The 19,284-nt window shown below is 39.2% G+C and overlaps 1 protein-coding gene across 4 annotated transcripts in view; it reads right to left on the reverse strand.

Annotated features, from left to right (window-relative positions):
- LOC126469999 (CLIP-associating protein 1-A-like) overlaps positions 1-19,284 on the reverse strand; it is a 237,178-nt gene that overhangs the window by 212,834 nt on the left and 5,060 nt on the right. For all 4 annotated transcript variants that reach the window (XM_050097462.1, XM_050097461.1, XM_050097463.1 and 1 more), the window contains exons 3-5: positions 14,699-14,909; positions 12,418-12,523; positions 7,182-7,353 (exon numbers count right to left, since the gene is read on the reverse strand). In XM_050097462.1, the coding sequence (XP_049953419.1) occupies positions 7,182-7,353; positions 12,418-12,523; positions 14,699-14,884 (464 nt within the window). In that variant the 5' untranslated portion in view covers positions 14,885-14,909. The remainder of the gene's footprint in view (positions 1-7,181; positions 7,354-12,417; positions 12,524-14,698; positions 14,910-19,284) is intronic.

Here is a 19,284-nt window from a genome sequence, read left to right on the forward strand (position 1 = left end):
TTATCCTCATTTGGTGAGTGTTCGTCAGAGATGGGTATTGTCAGAAGTGCCCCGGAAAGTGTTATTTTCTATATACATAAATGATCATATGGACAGGGTAAGCAGCAGTTTGTGGCTGTTTGCTGACAATGCTGTGGTGTATGGGAAGGTGGTGTCATTGAGAGACAATAACAGGATACAAGATGACTTACATAAAATTTGTAGCTGGTGTGATGAATGGTAGGTAGCTCTAAATGTAGAGAAATGAAAGTTAATGCAGATTAGTATGAAAAACAAACCCATAACGTTCAAATACAGTATTAGTAGCGTGCTACTCGACACAGTCACGTACATTAAATATCTATGTGTAACGTTGCAAAGCAGTATGAAATGGAGTGAACATGTAAGGACTGCATTAGGGAAGGCAAATGGTCGACTTCGGTTTGTCGGGAGAATTTTACGATAGTGTGGTTCACCTGTACAGAAGACAGCATACACGGCACTAGTGTGACCCATTCTTTAGTACTATTTTGAGTGTTTAGGGTCTAGGGCAGGTCAGATTAAAGGAAGTCATCAAAGCAACTCAGAGGTGGGTTGCTAGATTTGTTACCAGGATGTTAGAACAACATGCATGTGTTAACAGAGATCCTTCAGGAACTGAAACGGAAATCCTTGGAGGGAAGTAGACATTCTTTTCAAGGAACGCTACTGAAAAAATTTAGAAAACTGCCATTTGAAGCTGACAGGAGAGCAATTCTATTGCCACAAATGTACATTTCACCTAAAGACCATGAAGATAAGATTAGAATGATTGGGGCTCATATGAAGGCATACAGACAGTCATTTTGCTCTCGCTCTATTTGCGAGTGAAGCAGAAAAAGAAAATAACTAGAAGTGGTACAGGTACCCTCTGTGATGCACCTTATGGTGGTTTGCAGAGTATATATGTAGGTGTAGATGATATAGATACAGAACTCTTCCCATTAAGGGAATGCGGTAATTACGGAACATCTAATGCCTGATGTATGTATAGATAACTTAGAGAGTCAAACTGTAATATACTTGAAAACCATTTGAAGCCTGCAATCAGATCGAAATGTCACAGTTTGTAGTGTATTTGTGTACTGTTGTTACAGCAACAACACAGGGACGTTCACATTCTAATGAACAATGCAAGCAACTAGTGGTCTCGTTTCAAATATCTACTACATTCTGTACATTAACCTGATCAAGCGTCAAGTAGCAAGTGTAGGTGTGATACCTCAAAGGAAGAAATAGGTGTCACACATTTGATGATGATGATGTGTAAGAGCTAGTACATATGAGATTATGGAATGCCTGAAGCTTCCTTTTCCCACATCATGCGGACAACCAACACAACGAAAAAAAACTGGCACATTTGCACTGATTTCAATGCATACTATCTCAAAAGGCATGCATGTTCCATAAATAATAAAAATGATTACATTAATTTCTACATTGCCTCCGCAGCCGAATGAGTAAGGCTGCCGCCTTCAGTGCTTAAGGGCCTGTGTTCAATTCCCGGTACCACCTGAGATTTCAATTCTCTCTCTCTCTCTCTCTCTCTCTCTCTCTCTCTCTCTCTCTCTCTTTTCCCCTCCAGAGGCAGAGACATCTGGAATGGGGTCCACTCATGAGGATGAGGAGGAGAAAATGAGTGTTTAACATCCCGTCGACAATGAGGTCATTAGACATGGAGCACAAGCTCGGATTAGGGAAGGATGGGGAAGGAGAGCGGCTGTGCCATTTTCAAGGAATCATCCGAGCATTTTCCTCAACCAATTTAGGAAAATCACACTGCCCGGACACAGATTTGTACTGTCATCCTCACGAATTCAAATCCAGTGTTCAGTGTGCTAACCACTGCGCTACCCTACTCAGTGGGTCCACTCAGCAGCATAAAGACAAATGAGGAGCTGCTTGGATGAAGTATCAGCATCATCAGGATTCAGCTACTGGCAATAACAGCTGGAAGAATTGGCAACAGTGTGGTCACATGTCCAGCAATTATATATTGTTCCTCCTCCTAACATGGAGCAGCAGTCAGAACAGACTCTAGGACTAATCCCTTTGTGGCGTTCACATTTATTAATCACTAACTCTGATTCTTATGAAGCAAGTCGTGTACAGCTGCTTACAACTCAATAGTCCAGCATGCATCTTCATGTTTTCCTTGCACATTTACTGACACGCAAGATTTTTGGTAAGCAGCCATAGGAACTCATTTCTTACAATAATACTTCAGAATGCCTTTCAGCCATCTTCAGCGTAAGCCAACAAGTCAGTTCACTCAGAAGTTGGCCAGAAGATTTAAAGGCGAAATATCAGTGAAAGAAATGTAATTACTGTAGCAGCAGGGTCAAAATCTAATGGATCAATCATCCAGTACTATTCCTTGCTTCTTCTCGTTGTCTCATAAAATAGTTTATGATATAACCTAGATATTTGGAGCATAATTTTCTGCCAAGGCAGAATTTTCCTGCTCTGTTGGGAAAAGCTCCCTGGCTAGAATTATTTTCATTATTTGGATCTCAATGAGATAACCTTGGGTAACTGAACTATGTTGTCATATTTTAACCACATCTGCCAAATGTACAAGGGTTGTTCAATAAGTAATGCCCCACATTTTCTTTCTTTTCTCAGAACATATTAATTGTTAAGAGTCAGAATTTGGTGACAGTATACATCAACATGCCTTGTCCATGTCCTATTTCTCTATGTTGTCTCCATCACGTTCTATGGCCGTACGCAAACTTTGGGGAAGAGCATGTATCCCCTGATGGTAAAAGCTCTTGTCCTATAAGCGTAGCCATGTTTTCACTGCATGACTTCTTCAAAGTACGATTCCTGTAAAGAATATTTAAGCAGCCCAAAGAGATGGTAGTCCGAGGATGCCATGTCCGGACTGTAGTGTGGATGAGGCAATGAGGTCCAACCCAATTTGGCGATGTGTTCCCAGGTTCTCAGACTTGTGTGTGGCCGTGCATTATTGTGTTGGAGCAAGATTTTGGCTGGATTCTTGTCGAATCGAACATAACAGAAACTGTTCTTGACTTTATTCAGAGTCTTCACACATGCCTCTGAATTCATGGTTGACCCTCTTGGCATCACATCCACAAGAATGACGCCATCACAATCCCAGAAGACTGTCGCCATGACTTTTCCGGTAGAGGCTGTTGTCTTGAATTTATTCTTTTGTGGTGAATGAGGATGATGCCACTCCATGGGCTGTCTTTCTGCTTCTGACACAAAGTGGTGCATCCAGCTTTCGTCCCCTGTAATGATCCGTGGCAGAAAGGCTTCTCCATTGGTCTCAAAACGCTCCAACAATTCAAATGAAATGACCGTTCTTTGAATTTTGTGGCCGACTGTTAGCATTCATGGAACCCATTGTGAGCACCTCTTTGAATATCCAAGTCTCAATCATTGCAGACGCACTTCCAATCTTGACCGACAAATGTAGAGCCAACTGTCGAGTTGTGATGCACCTGTCAGTACGAATGATGACATACAGACATGCTGAATCATCTGCATGATTCAGCATGTCTGGAGCAGTGGCTGTTACAGGACGCCCAGAGTGTGGCTTATCATGGACCTCTGTTTCTGCATTTCCTAACGCTGTAACTTTCTTTACCCATTGTCTAACTGTACTCCTTTCAACTACACCACCACCATACACTGCACACATACGTTTATGGATGTTCATCACAGTTTCTTTTTCTGAACACAAGAATTCAATAACAGCACACAGCTTGTAATGTGAGTTGTAGGTAGATGGCATTTTGACACTGTACTATGGCTCTGCCATCTATCTGCCAGAATGGTTTGAAACTTCACCAGCAGATAGAACAAACATCAGATGTGGAGCACCAACAAGGATATTTGTCTATGTACCGTATTTACTTGAATCTAAGCTGCACTTTTTTTCCAGTTTTCCCAATTTAAAAAACTGCTTGCAACTTAGAATCGAGCACAAATTAAGCAAAAGTTCTGAAAAAGGTTGGTAGGTGCCACCACAACAAGCTTCTGCTGTCGAATATATTTAGCGCTACACAGGCATGCTTTGCAGGCACAAAGATAAATACTGGTGCCAAAACCTTTGCCTCTGCCTCAGGAAATAAATTAAAAAAGGTATAAGATGAGCTTTTTTTCTCCGTCCCGAGTTTCGACCACTGCATTTTCGTACATTATCCCATCAAGTAAATAGAAATTCCTTATTGTTCATCTTCGACTGGTCCGCCCTCGGTAGCTGAGTGGTCAGCGTGACAGAATGTCAATCCTAAGGGCCCGGGTTAGATTCCCGGCTGGGTCGGAGATTTTCTCCGCTCAGGGACTGGGTGTTGTGTTGTCCTAATCATCATCATCATCATCATCATCATCATCATCATCATCATCATCATCATCGAAGCGCAAGTCACCAAACTGGCATCAAATCAAAAGACTTGCACCAGGTGAACTGTCTAAAATCTTCGAATGTAGCAGCCTTTCAAATATTTCTTTTGCAGAAGAAAGTTCTAATCGTGCTGCAGGTCTGCGACTGATGAGAGCAACATCAGGCGATGGCAGCACGAAAGCATTTAGTGGGCCAATGTGTGGCCAATATAATGCACTAGGAGTGATTTTAAATGAATTTGAGGAACGGTGTCAGAAATTCCTGTCTGTGAATGCCGAAATTTTAAAAATTAAGGCACATGAAATTGCTAGAGAGCAAAAAATTGAAAATTCTAAGGCTAGTCGCAGCTGGATTGATCTGTTTATCAAGCGCTGGGGTTTTTCACTTCGGAGGCGAACTTCAGTCGCACAGAAGCTGCCGAAAAATTATGAAGAAAAACTTTTGGAATTTCAGCGCTTCGTAATTAGGCGGCACACAGAAAAGCAATACCTTCTTGGCCAGATAATAGTTGCTAACCAAACTTCCACATATTTTGACATGCCGTCAAATTATACGGTTGATGCCAAAGGAAAGAAAGACATAAGTGTTTTTACATCAAGGGGTGAAAAAACAGCAGACGTCCGTCATGCTAGCTTGCACAGCATATGGACATAAATTACCCCCATTCATAGTTATCAAGCAAAAGACTTTCCGAAATCAGAAGTGTTTCCAAAAACTGTAATTGTACGAGCAAACAAAACTGGGTGGTTTTCGGAGGACATGGTACTGGAATGGATTAGGCACGTGTGGAATCATCTTCCTGGTGCAATGCTTGGTCTACGCAGTCTGTTGATATTAGATGTGTACCCAGGCCATAGAACACCTGCAGTAAAACGAAAATTAGAGGAAAGCAAAACGGACTTGGCAGTAATTCCAGGCAGGATGACGTCAATTCTGGAACAACTTGACCCCTGTCTGAATAAACCATTTAAGGACAAGCTTAAATGCATGTACACAGACTGGCTTTTGAAAAGCAATAGACAACTGACACCAACAGGACGTGTAAAACGCGCAAGTTTGTCGCAAGTGTGCCAGTGGATTTATGATGCATGGAAGTGTGTACAAAATCAGACTGTGCAACAAGCATTTAAAAAATGTTCGATATCCAATGCACTAGATGGTATAGAGCACTAGATGGTATAGAGGACGATGCTCTGTATGAAGAAATGAGCAACAAAGAATTGAGAGAGAGTGCTTCAGATTCATGACTTATTTTAAACATTTTGTATAAGATGTATTACAAACATAATAAAATTTTCTTTTAAATTTCAGCGTTTGGTTTCTAAGTTATTTTCATTCTTATTTTATAAGTGTTGCTACTCTGCATTGCACAGGATAGAAAGGCGTGGAGAGCTGCATCAAACCAGTCTGTGAACTGGAGACAACAATAACACACACTGCATTTGAAGTCATCACTGAAAATGTACTATGGAAATCCGACTGGCAAGACTTTTTGGGATGTATGTAAATATGGTCAACTCTACGTTCTGAATTTTTTCTTACCTGTGACAAGAGATGATTAATAATAGGAACTTTTATGAATCGTGGATCACATGCAGTATTCTCTTCACCATAAGAATAATATGAATGTAAACATTATGCCTTGTATTCCTTCGTGTTTGCTGCTATCTCATTTAAATCCTGTCTGTCTAATAAACTACGAAACTAGAGTGAGACAACAGCAAACGCGGAAGGATATACATATCATGTCATGTTTATATTCATATTATTCTTATGCTGAATAGTGATACAGTCAGAAATGAAGCACGGCAGCTTACTAGATTTTTAAATCTAAGATGACTAATTTCTGTGCAGAATGTAATGTAATAAAGAGGCACCTGCAAAGATTTTCAAACAGTGAAAAATTTTCCCTAAACTCTCGTTCAGAACATCATCTATCATACGCACTCTATTATTTGGTTCTTGTTGATCATTATCAAAGAAAGCACCAGTAACAAATAGCATTCTCTTGCCATTGTTTCACTAATGAGACAATTACTCTCTTTTTTTTAATTGAAAGTGGCAGTAGTGCGCACAGAAGCAAGCCATCCCGCGAGCGGCAACAGGTCGTAAACACTCATTATCTGAATGCGACAAACAATGTATGACACAGTACAATAACACATTTTCAGCTTAGAGTGACATAAACACCTATAACAAAGAGAACGGCACTTATCACATCAAAGCAAAATAAGCAATCAATTCAAACCAGACGAAGCACATGAAAGAGGAGGGTACCCGTATAAATATGGACAGAGCATCTAACGCATAGCAATGGTTACCTAGTAAAGCTTAACTGCAAAGCTTACAACTCGAATCAAACTACTGTAGCTGTGTCTTCAGCCATTCGACCTAAATTGTGTCTCATGTTACAATGGACCAGCTTTGTTTCGATTTGGAGGTGCGGTCTAAAACTTTTCTCTTCCCTTGAATTTTGAGTCTCAAATTTCGGGTGTGGCTTAGATTCGGGATTTTTTTTTTCCTTGATTCCCAGACTCATTTTTCAGGTGCAGCTTAGATTCGAGTAAATACGGTATATTAAAGGATTAAAAGGGGGGGGGGGGGGGGGGGGGGAGCATTACTTACTGAATGCCGGTCATACATTTTCTTTCAAAAAAGTATGGATTTGTACTCTTTTAGGGTTTTACTACACGTATTGTTACTTCTCATAATTACATGTGTACTTTAAAGAAACTAAGGGCACTTACTATATCCAAGGTATGAAACTTTTTAAAAAATTTCCACTTACTCCCTCAGTGCGGACTGATAACAGATTAACACTTCTTCTCGGATTTTAGCATTTTTGTGAGTAAATGCTGATGTCAACTTCTCAAACAAGTAATATGGTGATGAAATTTCCCTCTCCAAAAGTTTCAGAAGGAAAAGCTGAGCTTTCTCTCTCACGACTTCTTTATTGTCGCCTGAAATACAAACATACTAGATATTATTATTAATTCCTTACATATCTACTAATCTGAAACTAATGCCATGACCATTTTTTCTAGCTCTGATACTTTTTCAATACACATATTCTTACCAAAAATTAATTATGATAACTGTTAAAATTATATTGGAATAATTATTGTGAAGTCACTTAGACTTGCAACGTCCACACCACATACACTTTTCTATACATATCATAAGCTCAAAAGTCATTCCCAACCATACACAATTAAAAACTTGTATTAAAGCATTGACATCTCAAACGCTAGATAGGTCATTATTTCACAGCATACTACATTTTTTGGTAAACTCTACCTACTATAGCTGCATAACACTTAATGTCAGCTGCAGCTTGTAGTCTTCTTGCAGAGCCGGCCAAAATATATAAAATGTGTGTCTCAATAATAGATTACAGAATTTAAATTCTCAGGACACATTTCAAATATTTTCCACACAAATTTACTTAATGACAGACAACACTTTTGGAACTGTTGGATATAGAGTGATGTTTTTCAAACTGGTAATAGCTAATCTTAAGACTGTCCCTTCAAATGCCTGTTAGCCCCATGTATTAGAGGTTTAGGGTATTTGCTTCTGTGGATTACAGTTCTTACAGAGGTACTGAATGTTCTGTCCAGTCAGCCTACGGGTGACCTACCAACGTGGACACGATTTTCACATTCTGCTACTTACAAGTGAATCAACAAAGTGGTTGAACTTTTTCTATCAAATTTCTGTCTCTGTATATCTCTATTACACTTTACCATGTTACGAATATTTAATATTAATGTTTTGGTGGTGGTGATCACAATTTTTTGTTTCTGGCATTGGCATTGGAAATTCTAACTGCCATAGGAAAGGCATGCTAAGTTTGTAAATACCTCACTAGAGTGCATAAGACTACAGTAACCTAAGTGGCGCCACTAGAGCAAGTTTCATGAGTTGATTAAAAGTAACAAGCATACAAAACATGTTGCAAAGAATTTTCTTGCTTACAGCATTTACGGGATAAAGCTCTCTATTTCTTGCTTCAACATTGTTTGCCTACCAACAAGGAATCTAAAGCTTAATGCACAACACTGGACAAAGCACATATATTCCCTGTAGTAAGAGACATTAGCATGTTCTTTCCCTGCACGCATAATCTAAAACAGGTTATATAATATGGACTATTCATATCATCAAACTGGTCGATCAACAGTATGAAATAACACAGAATCCTACATGTCATGGCATACATAGTTCATTTCTGGAAAAAGTAGACAAAACATGTTCTTTTCCTGTACTCTTCCTTTTGATTGTACACAGCATTCTACTGAATTGATTTGAAGAATGTTACACAAATATCTTTGACATGCTTTTCAGACACCCATCTCTTAAATTACAAGCATCACTTCCTTGTAGTTTTGTCTCTTCCTGAGGCACACCTCTGGAGCCTGATGGCTTCTCAAGATCAACTGTCCCCTCTTCCTCAACACCAAGTAACATGTTATTTGCTGGCGTACACAAATTTTGTCAAGGAACTTGAATGTCACATCTTGTATCATGGTCCTATCCAAAATAAAATTAAGATGAAATGGATGCAGCCTTATCACTCTGTTCAGACAAATTGGATCTACTTTCCCCACCACTCACTTCTTGTACTGATTCAGTGTTGTGATCACTAGTAGTCATATGTGATCAATTTCACCTCGTCGTCCTCCTCAAGTCACTACATAATACAATTCTTATATTTTGTCATCTCTGTCTTCTTGCGTTTTGACATTTTACTCGTTATACACACACTGATCAGCCAGAACATTACGACTACCAACCTACTATCGATATAAACAGGTCAAGGTGACAGCAGCATCACCTGGTGAGGAATGACTGCTAGTCAGACACACGCACGGCGCATGTAGTATCAGTGAGCGTGCTGTCCATATGCAGAATGGGGAAGACGCGTGATCTATTCGAGTTTGCTGAAGAGCAGACTGAGATGGCCTGGAAGCTTGGCATGAGCATTTTGGAAACTGCATAACTTGTCGGGTGTTCAACGAATGCTTTGGTGAGTGTCTCCAACATGTGGTGAAATAAAGGTGAAACCATGTTCAGACATTGTGGGGTTAGGGAAAATCATTACAGATGTTGAACCTTGGCTGGGCAACTGGTAAACCAGGACAAATGACAAACTGTGGTGGAATTACCACCAGACTTTAATGCTGGGCAGATTACAAGTGTGTGTGAACACACAGTGCACCAAACACTATCAATGATTGGCATCTGCAGCTAATGACCCATGCATGTGCAAATGTTCAACCCACAACATAGGCAAGCGCTACTGAAATGGACACATGACCATTGACAGAGGCAGAGTGTTGCATTGTCTGATGAATCCTGATACCTTCTCCTTCATGCTGTTGAGAGGGCATGAATCCGTCATCATCCACGGAAACAACTCCTTGACACCTGTACTGCCGGACTGAGACAAGCTGGTGGCAGCTCCATTACACTCTGGGGAACATTCAAGTGGGCATCCATGGGTCCAATGGAGCTCATGCACGGAATCATAATGGCCAAGGAGAATCGTACAATGGTTGTAGTCCACGTACATCCCTTCATGACGATCATGTTTCCAGGTGGCACTGGCATTTTTCAACAAAATAATGTGCAAAATGACAAGTTAAGGAGTGTGCTGGAGTGGTTTAAGGAACATAGTTGCAAGTTCCAATCAATGTGCTGCTCCCCCCCCCCCCCCCCTCCTCCAACTTGCCAGACCTGAAACTGATTGAACACATCTAGGATGTGATTGAATGTGGCAGCAGCACTCAAATTTACGAGAATTAGCTGATTTTTGTGTGCAGATGTGGTACCAAATCCCTCCAGCAACCTACCAACACCTCGCTGCTTCTGTGTCATGATGTGTCGCCGTTGTTATCCATGTTTAGGGTGGACAAACCGGATGTTAGGTATGTAGTCATAATGTTCTGGCTGATCAGTGTACAGGAATGTACATAACAAATGCCACCCAAGCACACTACTCCAAAGAGAATTTATTTCTTATAACTGTAGACAGGAACAGCAGTGTGCTAGTGCTGTCACAACAGGCATCAACAATAAATATTCAGCTTCTAAATGGTGCTGGTGCGAGTCCAAAAATCAATACACAGTGTCACAAACTCACAAAGAATATCACAAAGGGGGGGGGGGGGCGACCTCTTACCCACATGGTTAATCTAGGGTTTACTAAAACATTCAATACTGCTTTGCCAATGCACAACCAAACTGTCACTTTTAAACCTAGCCCAGACCTCAGGTTACAATACATAATTTTTTTTACCACATCTAAGATTTTGTATTCGCATTTGTTGGTTTCACCAACACACAACCAAACTGTCATCTTATAATCTAATCTAGACTTTGGGCTACTCTACAGATCAATCTGTCATTGCAAAAACTAATAGACACAAATGTGGAAAAAATTGCAATAAAAAGTAATGAGAGTTGTATGTATGTAACCTCTGAGCATGAGCTGCCTTTGTTTATTACTACTTTCACTGTTCAGTAATTGTAACCAATGTGCTTCTCGTAACATTGCATGTGTTGGGTTCACTGAATCACAACTGAACTATCACCTTCCAACCTAACCTAGATCTCGAGTGATACTACAGATCAGTCTGTCATCACAATCTTCATCCCATAGTTGTAATTAAAAATATAGAATCTGTGAAGGAGGGAATTAAGAACATTTCACCTCCAAATGTAACAGAAACTATGGTAACAGAAACTGTGGCCTACGTAATGTATTCAAAGAAATGGCAGTGAGCAATCAACTGTACTAGCAACAGTGCGGAAGGTACAGGAAAATAAATAAAGTGTACACGAAGACAGTAGCTCTCACAAAATACGTAAATAAGGCTGGCTCATTTTGGCTTCAAATATAATTCAAACAATGTGCTGCACTGCATTGTGCAGTGCAGTGATCTCTTATTGTTGTCAAGTGCAGTTAGTGCAAGCACTTTTAGCACTGTCTTTAAAAGTGATTTTATGCTTCACTCTCACATGAATGAAATTTTTGTCTGTCGCTCTCTCACTAGTATGACTGGACACAGTTTGAAATAAGAACTGTGCCTGTAAAAATGTGCTCTTTTGTAATATTGAGATATACAGCTATTGTCTGATGCGGTATTACTCCGAAAAAGCATTTGTAAGACACTCGCTTGTCCTGATCGTATAGTATAATGTGCAGCATGCTAGCTTCTAAGGCAGGGAGTTCAGCCACACCCAGATTGAATCTGCCTGAGTGTCGTTTTTAGGTGGTTTCCCATGCTTATTTAGGCAAATGCAGGCATAGTTCCCAAATTCTGCCTCAGTGAACACGAGACACAAACAGTTAAAATACGATAAGACAAAAACAAAGTCTAGAGAATTCAAATACAAATGGCGCACATGAACTCCATGTCATAGTTTAAACTGACAAGTGGGGCGACAGGAAGTGCATCTGGCAATGAGGTTACATAATAAAATACAATTAGTGAAATCTGCACAAGTGTACCCTTTACTATAGGGGATAATTGATATGGAAAAGTAATGGCCCACTCTTCATACCTCTAAACACCCATCTTTTAGTTGTTCCTGCTGAACTTTCTCTTACCAAATTGTGACTCATCAATTTCCTCTACACTACCATATCAATTAAATTTTTCATTCTGCTAGAGACCAACTGCAGCATAAACGTCTCAGCAGAAGTACCTACAATCAACACTGTTTTGTTTCAGTACAACTACCTAACTACATATGATGCCATTTCTGAGCACACACCTCCCCCCACACACACACAACCACTGAGCAGCAAGCAGCTCAGAAGGCTCGATTTAAGAGAACTGATATCTATAACACACCGAAGAACTGGAAACTACACAAAGAACTACCACCACACCACAAACAATTTGCAAATAATATCCAATAGTTCCAATTTTGGAGCTCAAAATGCAGCATCCCTTTCACACCTACAACACTAAGTAACATTTTCACTGGGCCAAATTTAAAATCTGAAGACTTACCTAGTCTGTCAACCACAGGAGATATTACCATTTGCAAATACGGTTTGAAATCTGTACCCATTCGATCCGCAAAGTTTGTCAAAATATCAATTGAGTTCTGTGACACCTGTAAAATATAAAATGAAAATTAATGGGAGGAACAAAAGGTAACCACATAGCTGAAGTGCTGATAGGCACATAAACAAGGGTGAAAATGCTGTTGACCACACAATATAAAATCTTTTAAAGTGCATACTGTGATTGCGCAGGCTTGCCAAGTGTGATACTTCTTTGTAGTCTCCTTGGGATACAAAAATCAACACGACTCAATATTTCAGGAAGCCATCTGTCTGCTGCGTTCAGGAGGGATGTGCTGCCTTTTAACTAAATGTATTGTACTTATCACTTTCATCTCATTGGCCAAATTATTATACAATTTAATCCCCGATAAAAAAATGCTGTTTTCAGTTTTTTGATAAACAAATCAAACAATGGAAAATCCAAGATGAAATGTACAATTGCCTGAGACTGAAGTTTTGTGTGTGTGTGTCTATATATATATATGTGTGTGTGTGTGTGTGTGTGTGTGTGTGTGTGGAGGGGGGGCACATTGGCGTGAGTGTGTGGTTATCGTCTAATTTTGTTGAAGGCCTTACTGGCCGAAAGCTGTATTTGTGACTGTCTTTTTGTTGTTCCTATCTAAAACTCAGAATTTCCGCTATATGGTGAGATATACTAATGTTTTTCCTTAAATGTGCACCAGACTGTTCGATAAAATCACTCGGTACAGTGGAGATGCCTTTTTTAAAAAAAATATTTCCTCAGAATGAGCTTATTAGTAACTAATTACTATTTTTGGGCCTTTTCTTATTGTTTGACAGAATTACGTCCATTTTTTGTGTATTTCATTCCCAGAAAACACTGAATTGAGTGTACGTAAGAATAAAAAATCGCCAAAAGGTACTGACTGTTACCAAAAGCGTATAACATGACAGTGGCATTCTCTGTGCCAGTATCTCCATTTGTTAACTCTAAACCAACTGACCGTCAATATTCATCCTTAACAACTTTGTTTGCTACACAAGCTATAGATTTATTGTTAACACTTAATGGGGCAGTTGGTTCCCTCCTCAAGCTTAAATTCGTGTTACCTTTTCCCCTTACATTCAATGTTAATTTAACAATACTGTCAAAATGTATGTCTCTTTGCTGTTTCACTGGCCTTCACAACAAGAAGTGCCAGTGCCTTTATCAGTGACTTCAATGTTACAGTTATCAACAAAGAAACACTTTCCTCCGTGCCTTATCCTGTTTGGAAAGTCAGTTAAATGGTGTCCACACTGTCAACTAGGTGAGCAGTACACACACAAAATGATTATTTCTCATGGAGTCAAGCTTGGTCAGCTCAATGGCTCACATTTCAAAATGGTTGAGTGAAAGCATTACTATTTATTGTGAGCAGTCGAATTGCTGGATAAAACTAATCTATAATCAGGCACAGCATCAACTGGTAATAACTGTTCAAAGCAATCACAACGCCATACTGGCTAACCGACATCACCTATTATTGGCCATCTAACAAAAAAAGCTATGCTTTCATTAGTTTACCAGGGATGCACGTGCAGAATGCCACACAAAATGCCTTTTTTAACAGCTACAGCACAGAATGCAGCATCTTCACTGCTCTCGTGCAATCACCCATTGAACCACAGTGGTTCCAAGCATTAGTTCAGTTGAGCAATTAAGGTATCATTTTTTTGCAACAATGTTGGAGGGATTCAGATATGAGGCAACACAATACATGGATCCTGGCCTATTTTTAGGTTGGCAGCAGTCACATGTGCAAGGCATTGTCTTGCATCTTCAATGGTTTCTACTGATTTTCGCTGAGGAAAAAAAAAAAACAGTTTATGATGGTTGCTGCCAAAAATTACTTTGAAACCATAATGGAACAGGATAAAGTACAAATTTGGATTGTAAGGGATGTACCAATTCTACGATAAATATTCTAAAGAATTTTAAACAACAAGCTACATTTTCATCCAATAAGTATCCAAATATGTCTGAGAACTACTGTCAGTCTCTGTTGACAAACTCCAGTCTATGGACAGCTATGAAAACAAATTGGTTCAATATTAGCCCATCTTTTGGCACCATGTTGAGTTGAAACATTAACTAGCTGAATGTTTTATCTAGAGAAGATAATGTACAATTTTATGTATCTAACTCATCACTTTTGTAACAACAGTATAAATGCTTAGTGAATATTTATTACTACCTCTTGTAAAAATATTTAACTTACCTTACTATTGCTTGACTGCATCCAGGGTACCATTGCATCCATGAAAAGGCCGATGTCTTCACATTCTAAACTGTTTTCTGGGTTTGATAAGTAGGCTAGTAAGTTATTTGTAACAGTTAGTTTTACTTTTGTATCTGAGGTATCTAACAGTTTATTAAAGTCATCTAAGGATTTTGGAGCAGCCATTTTCTTGGATTTCTTTCTTTGGAACCTGCAACAAAATTAGTAATGTGTCATCTATTTCAATTCTGGAAGAAAAATATGATTTACCAAATCCAACTTTTAATATGAAAAAAATATGCTGCAAAAAAGATGTACAGTTAAGAAGAAAATCAACAACCTCCAAACATAAAACTTCTGTTCACAATTCAATCGATGTAAGTAAACTCACTACACACATTGTATTTTAATTTCAGATCTCTCTACTCTGGTATTTGTAGGCTTGCTTGGTCACTGACTGGACAAACTATACAACACCCCATTTACAATACAACAAAAGATTTTAATATGAAAACAACAGGATTTGCACACCCTATGTATTTTCATGCCCTGTTGGTTCCTTTTTCTTCTTTTTCTGATTGATATAGGGAGCTGCATTCTGCAATTAAGATGAGGGCAAGTGTAGCAAACAATATTCATTATTTCATAAAAAAAGAGCTAATACTACACGTCTTAATGTTTGAAGAGAAACTAATTGGTCTAGTTTAAACCTACTCTATTCCAACAATTAATTCCTGTTACATAACACACACTTAACATGAAGTTTGGGAGACATAAATCAGAAATTTGAAGTGGTCATTACCAGAGATTAAGAAGCTCTATAGAAACAGAAAGGGTTTTGTTTGTTACCTGCAGTACTGCAAAATCAATACATCAGTACCGCAGCATAGTGACACTGAGTGTGTGAGAATTACCCCCCCCCCCCCCCCCACACACACACACACACACACACACACACACACAAAACAGACGAGCCAAAACATTATGACCACCTGCTTAATAGCTTTTTTTTCCATTTCTAAAATGAAATGCATCATTGATTCTGCGTATCAGGGACCCCAACAGTTTGTTGGTAGGCTAGTGGAAGTATGTGGCATTAGATGTCTACATGCTGATCGTGTAGTTCGTGTAAATAACGGGATGCTGATTTGTCTATGCAGTGAGGCTACCTGATAATGACCCAGATGGGTTCTGTAGCATTACGCTAGGCAAATGTGGTCGCCAAGACATCAATGTGAGTTCACCATAATTCCTTAATTCCCTCAAACCACAGTTCTGGCTCCGAGACATGGACAAGTATACTGCTGAAAGATGACATCACCATTGGGGAAGGCATCCTGCATGAAGTGATGCAGGTGGTCACAACTGTCAGTGTGTCTTCAATTACTACCACAGATCCAATGCAAGAGCAGGAGAAAGTCTCCCATAGCATAATACTGCTCCCACCAGCCTGCATCCGTGGTACGCTGTACATTTCAAGCCACTTTTCACCTCAATGAAGGCATTTGTGGAGACAACCAGTTAGCTAGTGCAGCAAAAATGTGAGTCACCTGAAGAGCTGATATGTTTCCATTGATCAACAGTCCAATCCCTGTGTCTCGTGCCCACTGCAAACGTAATTGACGATGTCATCGGGTCAACATGTGAACACACAGGGGTGGTCTGCTGCGGAGCTCCATGTCCAACAATGTACGATGAATGGTGTGCTCCAAAACAATTGTGTGTACACCAACATTGTGCTCTTTTGGTAGGGATCACAATCTATCCTACTTTATATAACAGACAAGTCTCCAAATCACACATTCTGTGAAGAATCGTTGACATCCAACTATTTAGCATCTAGTGGTAGTTTGACCGTCCTCCGCCCTCTTTCCATAGATGCTCACGCCAGTAGCACATGAACATTCAACCAGTTTCTCTATTTTGGAGATACTCACTCACAGGCTCTGCATAATAATAATAATTTGCCCTTTTTCAAAGCTGCTTACCTCAATGGATTTCCTCATTTGCAGCTCACGTATTCACTACGGTGATCCCCAGTCTGTGTCAGCTCTCCTTACATACTTTTGTTACCGTGCCATGTGCCTTCAACGGCACCAAGCGGCATCCAACATCACAGTGGGCAGAGATCATAATGTTGTGGCTTATCAGTGTGTGTATGTGTGTGGGGGGGGATATGATCTCAGATCAATACCGAATAGCTACAGAATTATTTGCAAACCAAAATTAGATAAGCTTGTTAGACGAGGTTATGTGGATATAAAATAATGAAGCTACAGCCACAAACTGCTTGCAGTTCATTCCTAAATTTAAGAGCAATGTGGGCAAGTTATCTGATAACTTTCTGTTGTGTCAGTTTGCCTTTTTACTGAGATACCTAAATGCTGAGGCTTGCATATCTTGCTGTCACACTGCTCAACATATTCCTTGCACTGTGACAAATTTTTGCCATACCATCTGCAGCAACCCAGCTTACCATACACAACTTCTCAATTACATTCAGTGGTGAACTGTCAACAGCAGCCAACAATTAAGCAGTGTTATTTATAAAAGTGGTTCACAGAATTGAATCGTATGTGCTTGGTTGGTTGAGCTTGATGGAAGAGGGTGTGTGGTATAAAAATAATCAAGCTTCAGATTAAAAAAAAATTTCTCCATGTGTGATTTTAATTGTCATACCAGATGCAGAAGTACTGATACAGGCCACATTATTTAATGATAGAAATGGCTGATAATATAGAAATTATTTCTCCTGCTTTCTGCATTTCAGTAACTAAAAGATTCAAAGTCTCAAGTTTTAACATGTCTAGCTATAACCCATACGACAACTGAAGATTCTCGGTAGTTTAAATGGTCGCTTTGCAAGTCTGCAAATGTAAAATGATTTTGTTTATGTTTTTATGGCAATGTCTCTGTGCTGGCACAGTCGAAGTTGGAGCAGCCATTTGCAATTTGGTGCTGAAAGATGGAAACAGCGTTGGTAGCTATTGGAGATCTTGTCTGGAGCATAGAGCATAGAACTGTACTTTGAAGACTGAATTCCTCCCTCCAGTTAATGTTCTTTTCACAAGAGATGTGATGGCATGACTTAAAAAAACTCAAATCTGCATTATAAAATGCATAAACAAGCTCACTTTCAGAAGTTCAAATTCCCACAATTCACATCATTACCTTCTGCATGCCTGTACCAAGTAACTTGTCCATTTTTTGCTATTAACAGTTCTTAACAGTATATAATTTTTGTGGTTACTACCCCATAAGTTAACGGAGGTACACAATCATACGATTAATCAACGTGCTAAATTACATTGACACGGCTGGAGTTGGTATTTGAGCTTAACTACCCATCTATAAGATGTTATAAATAATGCTCTTTCCTAAGCAGTTTTCGTAACGTGTGAGCAATTATACCAGTAAGTCTCCACAGTATCCCAGTACCACACTTTTCATGCCATGAATCTGTCATGCTAAAAGATTACACTGTCACAGTGGAAAATCCAGGATAGAATAATGACAGATAATAAATGATAGACTGCTACTCACCATATAGCGGAGAGGAGACAGGCACAACAAAAAACTACTGAACACAAGTTTTCGGCCAGAAGGCCTTCTGCTGAAAAAAAAAAAAAAAAAAAAAAAAAACCACACACACACACACACACTACTATCTCTGGCTGCTGAGGCCGGACTCATTATATATTTAGTTTCTACTGCAACAATTAGTAGTGCAGTATGGACACTATCCAGATTTTTTACAGGATGCATATTTTCATGGTTTAAAAACAGCTCTCTGTTCATGTTCATGAGCACAGAGTAAATCCAAGAGACCATCACAAACGTTTTACGACAATTTAAATATAATCAGTACTTGACATTTCCCTGAATTCTTGAAAACTCTACTACTTCTATCAGAAAGTAAGGAAGATTAGGATAAGGTTATTAGAGATTAGAGTTAAGTTCTGATAGCACAAAAATAGGGTTGGAATTTGTTCTGTCCTTAAAGCACACCATCCCAGTACTGCCTTAATAAAATCAGGGAAATCAAACAAACCTATATGTTGATGGACATACAAGAATTTGAACCAGGCCACTCCTGAATGTGAGACCAATACCTTAACCTTGTTTGGTCCCTCAGTCAGATCTGATTGTGTACTTTTATTTATGAAGTAATAAGTGGCTGGGTAGGTCAGTTCAAAGATCAGAGCAAAGCAAGGGAATACCAAGTCTAGTGATACCATAGCTATTAAAACATTGTGGTGTTCAAACTGATGTTTGGATTTAGGACAGGTGTATCTTAAAGAAGTGATTCATCAATTCCTATTTTGCCTTCATAAGCCATAGCTAACAACACAGTCTAAACTGTATTTAAATATAATATATTAAATCATGTTAATGTTCTAAGAATGATCAATAGCTTCTCAAACATATATGTCGGTGCAGTAACGTCGAACAGCCAGTAAGTGTGACGTCCAGCATACTGAAATCTTCTAGGTACCCAAGGGTTTACAGTGATGTAAAATGACTCGCAAGTATTTTTGGCGCATTGAAATGATCCACACAAACAATATGAACTATGCAGTACATAA

The sequence above is a fragment of the Schistocerca serialis genome, chromosome 3, assembly GCF_023864345.2.
Source record: "Schistocerca serialis cubense isolate TAMUIC-IGC-003099 chromosome 3, iqSchSeri2.2, whole genome shotgun sequence".
Lineage (NCBI taxonomy): Eukaryota > Metazoa > Arthropoda > Insecta > Orthoptera > Acrididae > Schistocerca > Schistocerca serialis.